The sequence below is a fragment of the Artemia franciscana genome, chromosome 18 (assembly GCF_032884065.1).
Source record: "Artemia franciscana chromosome 18, ASM3288406v1, whole genome shotgun sequence".
Taxonomy (NCBI): Eukaryota; Metazoa; Arthropoda; class Branchiopoda; order Anostraca; family Artemiidae; genus Artemia; species Artemia franciscana.
The window spans coordinates 11,803,675-11,819,340 of NC_088880.1; the positions used below are offsets into that span (position 1 = coordinate 11,803,675).

At 35.3% G+C, this 15,666-nt stretch overlaps 1 protein-coding gene across 6 annotated transcripts in view; it reads right to left on the minus strand.

Annotated features, from left to right (window-relative positions):
- Positions 1 to 3,528: 3,528 nt before the first annotated feature.
- Positions 3,529 to 15,666, minus strand: part of LOC136038616 (uncharacterized) — a 49,753-nt gene continuing 37,615 nt past the window's right edge. For all 6 annotated transcript variants that reach the window (XM_065721843.1, XM_065721840.1, XM_065721838.1 and 3 more), the window contains exons 8-10: positions 14,489 to 14,619; positions 11,444 to 11,636; positions 3,529 to 3,627 (exon numbers count right to left, since the gene is read on the minus strand). In XM_065721843.1, coding sequence (XP_065577915.1) covers positions 3,626 to 3,627; positions 11,444 to 11,636; positions 14,489 to 14,619 — 326 coding nt within the window. In that variant the 3' untranslated portion in view covers positions 3,529 to 3,625. The remainder of the gene's footprint in view (positions 3,628 to 11,443; positions 11,637 to 14,488; positions 14,620 to 15,666) is intronic.

Consider the following 15,666-nt stretch of genomic DNA (forward strand, 5'->3'; position numbering starts at 1 on the left):
CCCCAGCTTTTAAAGACTCTTTTGTACAGGTTTTTTGTTTTTTTGCTAACCCCCAGCTCTTGGCTTCGGAAAGGCCCTCTTTTAATTAACAAAAAATTGAAATGAATGAATAATGGAATAACTTCGAAAAATGTTAAACACAAGAGGACAGGAGAACCATTGCGCCGAAACTAGTAATTAGTTACAATGAAGTCCCCCCCCCAAAAAAAAAACTGTACAAAAGAGTCTTTAAAAGCTGGGGGTTTGGGGGGCGGCAGCCCCCCAACTGCCCCTTCTAATTCCTGTACGTTTTAAGGTTCGACTTTGGGACGCAGCCTCTTTAACTCTTTAAGAAAACGAAGTTTTTTTCATATTATTTATAAAAAGAGCCTTACTCTAACTCGTATTTATACTGTTATTATTTCCGTGTCTTCGGTTCAAAGATAATTTAATTGAATTAAGATTCTATGCTTAGGATATGTGATAGTAATATTTATCGACCTTATATGCCATGTCTCTGCTATTAGTTTTTACAATCCTGGTAATAAACGAGAGGATTGATTCCAAATTTTTTACCTTAAGAAGTAACTGTAGAGATAAAGCAACAGTAAGATCAATTACTACAGCAATATCTATGAATTGAATTTGGTCTTAGATTGAATCAGAAAATTGACTTCTCATAAATTGGAGGGATATATGCGCATATTATCCGACGTTTCTCTTACTATTTTTCTGATCTACAGAAGCTTAAAAACAAATAATCTGCTAATAACTGTTGGTGATCAACCTCTGGAGAACAATTTAATGCTTTAATTGTCTTGTGATTTATAAACATGGGGGCGTGATACGTTTTTTTGTGAAGAACATTCTAGTGATTTTTTGTATTACAAAGGTGCATTCCTGTCATGTTGTTTCAAAATCGCTCCCTGGGAGCAAATTTTATTCGCAACCATCTAGACAAAAGTTGTACAACTCTTTCACACTAATCGCTCAAAACAAATGAGACATACCAAATACCTCGAATGATGTACTGGTCACACCATGTCGTGCTATTGCTATATGGCACTGTTGCGTAAATTATTTGGACTTCTCAGTTTTCGTTAAATGCTTCTACTTAATTTTTAATGAAAGGGCTTTTCAGTCATCCGACCATCTTTAAAAGGGAAAACTAAGGAAAAGTTCTAAAAAGCGTGAGAATTATATGTCTACAGCTATTACTTGCCCTGAAAGGGTGACTACTCCAGGACCGCGGTGCTTAAACAATTTTTCAAGCTAAAAATGGGCGTATTTTTCACCAGCCTTCGAAATAAAGTTACTTTCTGGATTAACACCTAATCTAAGAGTTTTTTACATGCTGACTTGTTCAAGATTGAAAATTTCCTAAAAATGAATATTTTTATTACAGCAGTTGTAGAATTAGTTAGTAGAGATATTTAAGCTCACACGATTGCATTTAAGCTGCTATTCTATAGCTTAACAAAACGATTATTATTCCTTGAGCGCCCATGTATTGCAAATTTTAAATATTAGCTGAGAATATGCTGCTTTTTCTATGAAGCAGCCAGCTCACCGTTCACATTTTAAGACGCTGAAAAAAAAAGAACTGTGCGTCTCTGTAGCCTGTCAGTTGCCACAATAAAGCTTCTGCGTCTGGATTTGGACCCCAAAACCTAAAAAAATTAGTTAGCTTAGTTAGTCTTTACAGCTAAAATAGTTTGTTTCTTTAGGCTCTGCAATCCGTCCTCGTTTATTTATATTATTGGTAGACATTATTTATACAGCAGTACATGCAACCTTTATTTGCGACGGTTTTGTATAAACTAGGCTATGCCTCCAATTTCGCATAACCTCCTAATATGATAGAAACTTCGCATAACCTCCCAATATAAAAGAAACATGAATGGAGAAAAGCTGCGGCATTGTGAAAACACTACAGGAAATTCATTTCTTATGAGAACAAAAGAAAATAATTTGCTAATGCCCACTGGTTTCTACCTAATGAAGAAAAATAAGAATCAAAGGGGTTGTGAATAAGCACGGTCCTAACACTAAGAAATAAACATTGTATTTTAGTGACGATAGTGACCCGACTATTCTCTTCCTTGCTCATACAAATTATACTGTAAGAGCCGTTCAGAAGACTATTTGCCTGCAGCCGCTTTTTGTCGACTGAAGACACATTTAGGGTTTTGGCGTCAATGCACTTGATCGAGTTCTAAACTTGTACATTCACAAAGATATTCCCTGAGATCAACACGAACAAAACACTGAACTTCTACTTATGGACTGGTTCTATTTGGCACAAGTCCAATTTTATTCTATTCTATCTTAACGACTGTGGTTTTACAAGTAAGCTAAGCCGTAAAAATTTGAACTGAAAACTTCTTTGAATGCCTTAACGGTTGCTATTCTGCTCGATTATAGTCCTAGGCTTAGATGATGCATACCGAATTGCGTATCTTTTTCGTAGTTCACTCCAACTTGCTTAATAACACATTTTGTAGTGACAGCAATGCACATTGAAACTACATGAATGCTACTATCAACAGGTAATTAAACCCGGCAAAATGATAGGAAATACCTTTATCTGAAAATCGTTTTGTTTTTCACAACTCTAGTAAAAACTCGTTACTTGTCTGGCAAAGTATTCTAAGCAGGGCCAAATCATTTTTTTACATCAGTATCTGTGCGATCCTAAGGTTAAAAGAGAAAAGATCCATTCCAAGTATTCTTTTTTTACCACTTTATTTATCAAATTTAATTGAGGTTTCCTTCATTATACTATATCTTCTAGTTTCATCAGTCCATCAAAATCTGAAACCTTGATCCAACTTTTTTTTATCCTCACCTAGCAATTGTTTGGTTAAGGTTTCAGAAAATATATACTTATCTATGGAACCTATGAATGTGTCTAAAAAAAGCCAGCCCACTCTTAACAGAAAATCGTCTTTCAATCCCTAGGATTAATTTTCGAACATAAGTTCGTCTGTGAAAGAAAAACCTCTTCTACAAACTTAGTTAAAGAATGAAAAAAAAAGTGAAAACAAAAAAATCCAGACTTTTTCGAGGAGAGGGGGGTATACTACTGTTGCGCACAGACTTTTCCTAAAATCAAAGCCCGCTAAATACAAAATAGAAGTCTTAAGCGATTATTATACGACACGAAAAGGTTAGTTATGAAATAACGGTGAATGCATGAATTCAATAACGGTTGAATGAATTCAAAACTAAATTTGGAATGAAGAGAAGTCGAAAAAGAGATTCTCAAGATTTTTTTTTAACTTCGCCAATGATTACGGTCATAATATCAGCAACGTAGACTACATTTGAAAAAAAAAAAAAAATGGTCGGCCTATATGGGGAAGTGATAGCAATGAATCCGATTTAAACAGATCGGTATGCAATGAAGAAAAATATTGGCTAGTTTCTGCGACCAAAAGTGGAGAATTCTGCATTCTTGCAGGGAAGTTTCCCTGAAGAATCATGTGTTTGATCTGAGTAAGAAAATTTTCCAAATCTATGCTATATTTTTGTATACAAGAAACAAGATACAGAGAGACTATTTAATCTTCAAGTCTGCAGAAAAACAAAAATAAAATAAAAACATCAAATTTTTCCTTGCTGTTTGATCCAAGCCTTCTTGATTCTCTAAAAAAAAGAATATTTATTGGTTAACTACTGGTATATTAGTATTTTTAGCACTCATAATAATGTTCATTAAAAGTAACGATGAATAACCGAAAAAGCAGAAAGCTACTGAATACTGAAGCCCTTGAAATGCTAAATAATGTTCAAAAGGTCAACTACCCTGTCAAACGTGCTTGAAAGAGAAAGAATACTAACACATAAAAAAAAGAAAGCATAAGATCAGGTTATTGAAATGAATGTCTAAACTTATTTTATTCAATGTCTAAACTCTCCCATTCAGTGTCTAAAATCCTTAAGTGCCAAGAGCAGTTAAGTGAAATCCTGTTATTTAAATTGGTCAGGTGGAAACTTACCCATAAATATCTTAGTAAATTAGGAAACATTAAGAAATCAATTTTCTATGAATAAGACCTCCATACGCGGTTTGTGGTAGTAATGGGAGCAAAGAAAAAAAAAACAGGGGTAAAAAATAAACAAAAAAATATTCAGCACCAAAAAGCTTAAAACACGAAGCTTTTCACTTGAAAGTGTAGTTGTCCTTAAATTCGCCATGTTAATATTTGAATTTTTTACAGACAAGGAGGATTGTTAAATCAAATAATTAGTTTAAAGGTAAAGGATACGGCATTAGACTTTACAGTCCCTACCAGCGGTGCTGATCTCCGTTTCTTGGCCCTTCAGCCAGGAAGTGCAATGGGGGGTTGGGGGCCAACCATCCTGTGCTTTCGCACACCCTTCCTGTTTACCTTCCCCAGATTTCTCCAGGTACCCATTTAAAGCTGGGTCGACTCTGGCTAAGCTTACAGAGTCACGCCACTGACTCCCGTCCCAAACTAAACAATTGGGTACACTGGGATTTGAACCCGCGTCCTTTCAGACAAAGGATCCAAATCCAGCGCACCAACCGACTAGGCTAGGACGGCTTATTTAATTAATTAGTTTAGCTTATTTTATTTCATTATCTAACCTGGGACCACTGACAAAAATATGATACTGCCAAACAAACTTTATTATTTGGAAATACTTAAAGGAAAACCGCGGTTTACAGGAACCAACTAAGACAGGTTCAGGGAATAAAAATATATTTTTGGTTTGATATCCTTGGTACTTTAACCTCTGAGAGGAAACTTAACCAGTTCTCATTGATTAACACTCCTTGACTAATTAATTGGGGTTAATTTAAGCAAATGCACCAAAACCTGCCACCTCAGATTCATTTGTTTACGCAGAAAAAATTAAGGTCGGATACTTTTTGAAAAAACCTCGTATACAGTTTGTTATAATTCGCTTTCAATTTCAGAGGTTCGGAAAATAGACCGTGCAACAATATACTTTAAGCCAATTTTGGGTTTGTAGGCATAAATCGACCTGTTATACACGGTTGCAAGCCGGTGTGCCTCAACATTCGGAGTCAGTACCATTGATTACCTAAGAAACCACCCTCAAACCAACTGGAACAGATGTGCTCCACCAAACCCCCTTTTTTAAAGACACCCAGGCGTAGGTCACACTGCTGATGTTGCTGAACTTATTCACTTGGTTTACATCTTAGATAATAATAAAGAATTCATAAGACCGATTAAAACTTTTTTAGGGCAAAAGTTGCATCTAAGTCGTTTATAAAGGAATCAGAAGAAGCTCTTGTACAATATTAAGTTTGAAACAATACATGTTTAGCTGCATCAAAGACGGTATATTGAAGCTCATTTTACAGCAATTTTATTGAAAAACCTTACGGTCGGTAAAACACTAGTTTAATATGAACAAAACCAGTCAATAAAATTTGCTTCCAAAGAAAAAACATACGAGAAAATGGTTTTAGTTTTTGTTTTAATGCATTTATTTTATGCTGTCAAAAGGCCCAATTTTTGTTTATTAGTTTATGTGCTTAAATACGTTCTAGATGTGTAAGAACATATGGAAGTTTTAAACGGCATCTCAGCATGGATTGAGTCAACTTGGCTCAAAAATAAAAGGAACATTTTCTTATGCGACGTTTTAACGATTTTAGAGCTTAATTAAAAAAAAAAGCCCAAAACAATCTTCAATAAAATTTGTCTGCTCTTTTTCTGTCAGTCGAGTCTCCTTTCATAATGAGTGCCCAAAGTCACTCCTCCCTCATCTACGCGTACCCTCTTTCCTGTTGGATATGAGCTAATTCACGTCTTTTACTCACTTAGTTGAAATATGAATTTATTGTGTATGTTTTTGAACTCCATATTTTTGTGCCTATAAATGGACTCTAATCATTAGCCGAGATATCGCACCAGCCTTTGCTCTAAATCTTGGGGTAAAATAACTACAGCAATAAAAAACGTGGAATTGTTTCTCCCACTAAAGGTCAGACCTGTGATAAGCTATCTCTGCATCGATCTTATATCCTTTAATGACATTCAAAAGGTTGAAGACTACTGTTCCAGATGTTTCCACTATTGAACATTTACTTTCTAGACAAATTTTTAATACTGCATAATAAAATACACATAATGCGTCACAGTTCACTAAAACAGAATTTCCCCACCAGGTTACAGATTCTTTGATCATTGCGGTTACTATACAGTTTCAAATCTTAGAACTGCGTAGTTTCAACCAGGGCTTTTTTCAAATGTCTGAAATAAATCATCGTTCGTTCATACAAGTACAATTAGAGATGATTAATATACAGGAAAGTATCGAGTTTCCCCCATCTAAGATATCAATACTTTGAAAACAAGAAAATAAAAAATGAGCATTATTTTTTTTTTTTTAGTAGTAATCTCTGATCTCTATCTCTATAATTAGTTATCAGCCCTTAAGTTGTTTAACTTTGGTTGTAGATTTGTCTTTTTCCATGTTAGATTGTGTCGCACCTTTTTGTTTGAATATTATCTAATTTGTCTAAATGTAACCTGAATACAATCAAATTTACTTATATTCAAATTCTTGCTAATTTTAAAATTCGGTGGAACCTCACTATTCTACTTTTAAAGAAAGACTATCTCAATTAAAGTTGACAAACATAAAGAGACGTCATCAAATATGAATGAAAATATCTCGGGTCTAAATCAGGCATGTCAAAAGGCGGGGAGAGGGAGGGGTATTTGTCCCCTAGATCCCCTAAGGTTTGAAAAATGCCTTCTGTGTTTGTTTTTTTTTTTATTGAAAGATACATTGTCGTTAATGTTTCCATTGGAAAAAACAAAATCGCCCCGGTAGATTACAAAAAATGCCTTGCCCCATATATTGATGAATTGATGCCCCGTCTGAATTCTAATGACAGATCAAAGAGAAATAGCATCATCTAAGACACTGGCCTAAGTAAGCTTCAAGACGAGCTGATTGACTATAGAAAACTGATGGGTAATTACTTCTTATTGACGTTTGTGCTCTATCACTTGTCGGTAGATAGTCTATCATCCATCCATACTAGGGCAGAACTAAGGCAGACAGTCATAGAACTAAGGGATGTTCGAGATTTTTGGGTTGACTTATGACGGACAATGTCGATACCGTTAATATTTGAATTAAAATCAAGCCATAACTAATCTCAGATAAAGCCATGACAGATAGTCTGAGCGAGAGACAAAGCTGGCCTCTCGGGCAGCTTTATGTAAAAATGATGTAATTTTCACTTGTTGATAGACAGTCAATCATCCATCTATCCATTCTAGGGCACAACTAAGGTAGATAGCCATAGAACTAAGGGATGATCAAGCTTACAGGTGAAGTGCTGTCGGAATCACTCCATTTCGTCTCTTGTAATCCCCCCCCTCCCCCCTATATAGAAGCATAAAAATTAGTCACGGCACAGGATGAGCAAAACGCAGGACTCCCGAAATAGTATAAATAAATAAAGTAAAGAAAAAAAAGACGGAATCTTATCTCTTTCGTCCTTTAATTAAGAAGTGGTTCAACGATCAATTTTTTTTTCATTTTTCTTCTGACTTACTTTCCTTTTATATTAACCTTGTTCTATTCTCGTATTGATTTTCATATGCAAATGGTTTATTCAACAGTAAATAAGACAATAAAAGATGATTATAATCCCCCTACTCCCTTTGCAAGGTTCTATTGGCTGGGAATATAGAGAAAAAAATGGATTTGTCTTAGCCAACTTTATGGTATTTTTTTTAACAGTTGTCATATACTTTTGATGCACTGATACTAGCTACAGGTAATTCTAATTAATACAGTCATCTTCTGTCATAGTACTTATAAGCCATAATGAAGTGAAATTAAGTATGAAAAAAGTAGTGGCGAAATCAGATCAATCAGCAAATTTGTAACGACACAAAATTTAATAAATAAAGGTCTTTACGAACCGATTGACTATAAAAATTGACAGAAATTTTAGCTTATTTGTCCTTTACAGCATTTCATAAAATATTTAAGCACTTTGTTTTAATCGTTTGCGTTGGAATTACATTGGTCAATTATCGCTGTTGGTCCATTTTCCTTTTGATTTGCCTTACCGAAAGTTTTCATAGACATCGCTTCCTAAGTAATGAGCGATTTTAACAACAATACAATAGTATAAGTTTGAAGAACAATATTAATAGTAATAATAATAATTATTAATTAAATATTTACCCTGTGTACATAACAAAAATGCAGTAAAGAGGAGTAGATGAAAAGAAAAACAAAAAGACACAGACAAAAAGAAAACATACAATTCTTGACAACTTTAACTTTCAAACACATTTCAGCATAAGGTTCCAGTTCCAAAATTTTGTGTAAGGGTATATGACTACCTAATTAGTCCATTTACCTCATTGACTCCACAGAAATATCTTCAGATAAAAATAAAATATCCTCCAATCAGCTAACAATGGGTTCTCTTTATGAAATTAGTTAAATCAGACGGTGTTGTGGGAAGTGCGGGTACTTAAGCTGCCTGTCCCCAGCAGTTTAAGGCCTATAGGCCCGCCGGTACATATACAGTTTTTTCCACTCTTCACCCTCTTCTGCACATTTCGTAAATATTACTGAATAAACCCTTTTTCCATTGTCTTCTTCATGCTCTTTTATATGGGTCAAACATTATACGATTTCACAACTAGCGATGCTAGACATTTGATAGAAGCCAAGTCAGTGGAAAATCAATAATTCTATTGCAGCGGTCAGCAAATCTACGTGACAGTTAATGTCCAATGAGTTCACGACAGTTCACGTACAATTCAAGTCCAAATGAGGATACTAAGAAAATACTCGCAGAACCTAAAGAACAGGGATCGGATTTTTTTTTTTATCAGACAGAGAAAATTTTTCATTTAGGTGTAAAAAAACAGCACATGTGGTGGAAAAAGCGCATTATGTAGCCGACCAAGGGTTCTCTTATCAAACTGGCCCTTTATCCTGACGAGAAGAACATTAGGTTTTCTTAGTTTCTCTTTCAAAGAAACAATTATAACTGCCTAGTGGATCTAACTGAAGTTCCAAATGGAAGGACTAAATACCTAAGTGAACTGGAAGATGAGATTGTGTGGTGGGGTTAACTTGGATTGGATCATTGGAGGCGATCTCTAGTCCAAAGATAAGAAAGTCTGTTTTGGAAGTAGCAACTGAAAGACCGATTTCTTTTAGCCCGGAGCAAACAACATCAACATCTGGAGTACCCCATGATTGTCATCCAAGAGAAGAATGTCATCGGCATTAGACAAGTGACTTGCGTCGATATATGGCTCAATTACATATCATGGAATCAATCAAGTGACTAATAGAGCTATTAAATATTGCCAGACTAAGAACAGAACCTTGCTTAACACCATGCCGCACACGAATACGATTACTAACAGTACCTTGCAAACGCGTCCGGATAGAGGAGTTCTGATACCACTGCCACAGGCAGGTGCAAATAAATGGATTAACTCTACTTCTAAAGAGATACAGAATTGTTTGGGAGTGAAGATAGGAGTCGAAAGCCTTTGAAATATTCATGGCACAAACGTAGAGGTTACTTTTTGCCTTTTAATGCCTTTCAAGAATCGTGAAAATATTGTGAAAAGCAATATACGGTTGAAATCTTTTCACCTTTCTTACTTTTATAAATTAATAAATTATCTAAACTTTAACGAAGAAATGTCAATATATGTCAATTTAACTGACAATCCACGGTCATTTTTTTTTCAGTAAGGTGCAAATTGTGATCTGGTCTTGACAAGGCATAGAGGTTATCTACTCATGCTAATTTTTGCTCGCTTTGAGTTTCATTTATTTACTAATTGTGGTTTGTGGTAGTTTTACACTTGTGAGGCTATTTGACTTTATTTTTTCTCAATCTTGGCTTAATCTCGACCAACTTACGTCAGCACTCGAGACGCTGTTCTCCACAGCCTCCAGAGTGGGGCTGCAAATCAACTGGAAGAAAATGAAGATCATGCCCATTGAAAAGACCGCATCAGTACTACTGTCAACTATTGAGATTAACGGCCAAGCTGTCGATGTGGTAAGGCAGTTCACATATCTCGGATCAATTATATCCTCAAATGGCACACTTGACTCCGAAATCTCAGCGGGATCAGCCATGGTAAGCTCTGTGTTAAGACGACTCCTGAGAGCAGTCTTCCACAAACCGCAAATCAGCCACCATACCTAAGCCCGAATTTAAAACGCCACTTCTCGAGCATTACGCTGTACTCGAAGGCTTCAAATGGTATGACAAGATCCGCAATACTGAGATCCTGAAGACTTTCAAGCTGGCGAACCTCTCTACCCAAGTAGAAGCCCGCTCTCTAAAGTGGTATGGCCACCTACTCCATCTTCCGCTAAGTACCCCCGAAAAGATCATCTCGATTTCAATCCCTCAGAAAATGGCTGGAATCGCCCTGGAGGAAGGCTACGCACTAGATGGGCTGATGAGCCAACACCGGCTCAGCCGCTACATCTACCAAATGAGGCCCCATCCTTAGCCCCGGACAGGGCTACATGGAGAAGACTGACAGCACTGCCAACCAGTTCCCTCTACGCTGGCGATCCTGCTGAGCAAGAGCGTTAAGTCAAAGTCAAATAAATCTTGGCTTAATGGAGCTTTTACTTTCCATTGAAAAACTTGCTTTGTGGGAAAATTTTTTTAAATTAATTGACAATAAAAGAGCTTTTTTTTCCGTTTGGATGTACACGCCAGCTTACCCTATTATGCACTGGCTACCAATAATTCTAGTTAGAAAAACAGTATTCTATTACTATGGTGATTTCAGTGGTGGTTTTAGAGAGAGAGAGAGGGGGGGGGGGGCAATTTGCCCAGGCACAGAAATTTTTTGGACACCAAATTTCAAATAAATAATGTAACAGCTATGACCATTTATAATTTTTGAAATTTTATTTTTATTAGAATAAAGTAGAAGGTTCAGTTGGCACTAAGAACAAGCAAATTAAATGCGAAGTTTTTATTTTCCCCAAATTTTCTTTCTCCATATCTTCATCACCATTCCATGAAAATAAAAGTAATTAGACAAAATTAAAGAAATACCAGCAATTAACTGGGACGACATAATGAATAATTTTGCAGAGGCAAAAATAAGAAAAGTCAGATTTAAACAAATAGAAAATTTCATTAATAAATGAGATATTATACCCTAGCCTAGTGGATGGCATACTGGGCTTGCATCCTATATCCTACAGGACGCACGTTCAAATTCAGTTGTTTTCAATCTCAAGGCCTGGCCTGGGGTGAGAATCAATTGTGTGCCTCTGCAAGTTCAACCGCCTGAGGTGCGGATGCAACAGGCCTTTTAGGCCCGAGCCTCGATCCAATTTAGTTAGATCCGCGCAAATTACGGCGGTTATGAGCATCAAAAAATTTAAATAAGGTCAAAAGAGCAAAGCCGACAACACTTACAAATTCGGTTTCTTGTTGCTCCACTTCTGTTTGTTGCTTTACCACGAAATTTTCCTCTAAAGCTACCTCTTTTTGGTAGACTTTTGGCTCCTTTTGGTGGCCAAGTTTTTGGAAATTTGGCTGAGGGACCTGGCCTGCTCCTTTGTGAAGTTTCAAGTCTATCGGGATACACTTGATCATCTAAGAAGTCATTCTGAAATAAAATGACCTAAAATAAGGTCTGAAATACGAGAAACTATTAGCTACCAAGACGACATTTCTCTGGTGATTAAACCGGATCTTAGCTAATGGTTGATTTTATTTTTATTAAAGAGAATTACAACGAACAGAAGAATATATTCGGATATGTAATTTTTTAAAACGTCTCCAAAGTATATATAGGTTACTCACTCACAAAATTCCTAATAATTGAATAATAGTTAATGTCTCAATATTCCAGAAATGAAACCAGCCTGAAATGAAATGTACATATATATATATATATATATATATATATATATATATATATATATATATATATATATATATATATATATATATATATATATATATATATATATATATATATATATAGACATCTTTGCAAGTCTTTTGTAAGCTATGATGGTAAAAGTCGAGGTTTGATTACGTTTGATTATGTTAGGTTAGATTAGGATAGGTCAAATTTGGTTCTAAACATCAGAAGTGGGTTAAAGACCTAACCTGTCATCATCAAACCTTGCGTTAAATTGAAAAAGTTGACTGGCAACGCTGAAGGATGAATAGTTGCGGTATCCAACTAACTGAAGAACTTGCCTTCAGACCTTGGGAGGGTAATTGAGACTTCCTGAGGCACTTTTTTTTCCATGTACCACAATAGTAGTGCTCAACAGCAGGCTTTACCACCCAATGTTGAGAAGGGATGGTATATCTCGTTGAACGTCAGATGGCTGTGACTTTTGTTGAGATGCCGAACCAAGTCCACTTTCTTTCCTACTGGTGTCTTTTGATACAAATTGTATGTGTATCTCAAAAGGATTCTGGACCCTTCGAGCTGGCCCCAAGGAAAATCCGATCCGATATCACTTCTGGCTGCAGAGTACTAGCTAGGATTGAGAGAAAACCTCGCAGCCCTTTCCAATGCTTGAAGATTCCTATGGCTGGAGCAGCAAAAGCTTCCACCAATTTATCATGCGTCATCCAATGAGGAGTTGGATGACCAACTCCTTTTCTTCCATAATAATACCACCTACAGACAGAAATCATATCCCTACCTCTTCATTAAATCATAATGGAGTCAATGAAAGAATGCACAACAATAAAATAAAAAATATAAAATTCTCTAGAAATGTTACACTATGATTTCAACATAAATTCAGCATTACCATTTGCTATCTCTAGCTAATAAATGCTATGGCAAACTGCCAACTGATCAAATGGCCTATATCTTGTCTAAATATAAAATATATAAGTAAATAAATTATAAATAAATAATAAATATATAAACAAATAAAAAATATCTTGTCTAATAATGGCTCATAGCCATAGAGACGGGAACAAAAGACCAAAATGTGAGCCTCCCCATTCATACGCTCCCATTCATAAATGTGTTTATTAAAGGAATGGTACAGGATGGCGTATCAAGAAAGGGAATATAAGTACTAAAGTAATATTTAATTTGAAAAAATTCTTCAAACCACTAGACGGTATTACTGTCTTCATAGATTAAATAATAGGTTTTAACTGTCAGTGTTGGGGAGTAGTTAGAACTAGATTTAGTCACAAGTCGATTCGTCTGACAATCCTAGAGAAAGTGTAACACTGATGAAATGAAACATTATCGGAAGAACTTAAAGCGTCTGTTTGATTAATGATGATGGAGAACATCTTTCAAAATGTACTACGTTGATCCATATACATTAGAAATGCTTCAAAAAGGTAAATAATTTGAGACAAAATAATACACGGCTCGTTTCCTTCTCAAATCAGGAAGATTCTACAAAGGCACATCATGTAATTTTATCGTCTAAAATGTACTAAGATATAAAAAGTCTCAATAATTTTTAAACAAAATTTCAATTCAAAAGTTTTCTTTCAGTAGAAAAAGCTTTTTGTTTTCTTATTTTTGCATCCTTTGAGGCAAATCTATATGTAGACTATGTACCCAGGATATAAACAACGTTTGTATCCTGGGGCACATAGTCTCAGGATAAAAAATATTTGGGTTAAACAGGAAATAATCAAAGAACCAAGGCAAAACTATGAATTGTAATTTTTTGGTGAAAATACTTTGATTCAAAAAAAAAAAAAAAAAAAAAAAAAAAAAAAAAAAAAAAAAAAAACAAAAACATTGTTTACGGTAAAACTAACATTTTTCTGTTGCTAATAATGAAAGTTATTAATTCATTATTTATTTAAATAAAAAAAGTGGAAAAAATAACATGGATAACATGGAACCACAATTTTTTTTTTATATGTCTCTTTAACAATTCTTGCTTCAAATACAAATGGCAAGTTTTCACCAAAACTTCAATTCCACAAAAGTGAAAACATACCTCTTTTGTAAACCCCCGATTGGGATGTCTTAAGTTTCAAATAGGAATTTATACACAAATTTGCTCTACAACAAGACTATAGACAACAAGATGGAATGGGCATTGACCAGCAATTCCTTGATTACTACTAAATGCCAGTTACACTGACCTTGTCCATCTCACCAGCCTTACTTTAGGGGCCTTGCAGTCCATCACTTAATTTGAGTTTAGTCCTGACCCATAATTATCGGTTATGTGGATGGCCAAGCTTAGGCGAGTCTGTCTATAAAGCTATTATTTGTTTAAAAGAGTCAAAGCAGACTTATGCCCCAGTGAAAAAGACCTTTGGCCTCACCCTCCTTTCTTACGAAAAATAAAAATTTAGAGCGAATTAAAAGCATCTCTTTTTCAAATATGTTAAGCATATTTAATCTGAAAGCTATTTAGAATCTCAAGAAAATTTTGCAGTGACGTCATATGCAAGAAACTAATGAGTAATAGACATAGTAAGAGTTTTAGGTTTATAACTTACACCACGACTAGGGATCAAATCGCGACGTTCAGAAAACGGGTGATCAAACGGCCGATCAAACGAAGGTTCCATCGTCATCAGTGGCGACATATATGGGGTAGAATATTGGTCAACAGGATAGTTCATTGGCTCTATAAATAAAGTGTTTTAAATAAGGATTGGGAAAAAAATGTTACAAGAGTAGATCTCTTTAAAAAGTAGGTAAGTGTTTGAAACAATATGAATGACTGAATTTTACTTATAGCCCACCACACAACAGAAGAATGGGCGGAGGGAATAAACAACAAAAGAAAAATGAAAATAAACTAACAGGAAAACTTCATATTAACACATATATAAAACACGAAAAATCAAACATTTAGCAATCGGCACAGTAGATCAAATATGTACATGCACATTCAGAAAGACCGCTTAGAGCTTTTAATCGAGCATGATCTTCAAGCTCAAGCAGCTGAGTAAAAATATTGCATAACTCATAATCATTCTCCAGGTATGTATTTCTGGTATAAAGAGAGAGTCAGAGGAGAAACTTCAAGTATTTGAAAAAGCTGATCTAATCTTAAGTTTCTCTGCATTAGATAGCTAATTCCACATTGGCGAAACCTAATAAATAACCGGTAAAGCAAATGCTGAATAAATATGCGACAGAACTATTATTTAAACTGAATTTGAGTGAAGCCACTTTAGCGTAACTTATCCTTAAACCCGTTGTGACGCTATCAATTATCATTATTCGGCTGTTTTTCATAATAAATCCACATGTCACACTAAGGTACTTCAGAGATTGACTTGGACGTATAATATGGTCATCTACAACTACAACAACGCTATTGTGTAACCCGCACATACGGGCCGGCTCATAGATGAGAAACTCCGTCTGAAAAGCACTGACCGGCAACCCAACAGATCTATACCCTTTTACAAGTAACTCAAGATTTATTTGAAGCGTGTGAACATCACTGCTCATCATAAGTAAGTCATCCGCATAACATATAAGGCTCAGGTAAAAAAAAAACCGAAAATAAATCCTCCGGTTATTCTCTTTGTAAAAGTGTGAATCAGGATATTAAAAAGCAAGACTCAAAACCGAATCCTGCCTTACACCTTTTAAAAGGCGTACAGGTGACGATAAACTTTCATCCGACAGTTAATTGCGAATTGAACTATATGAATACCAA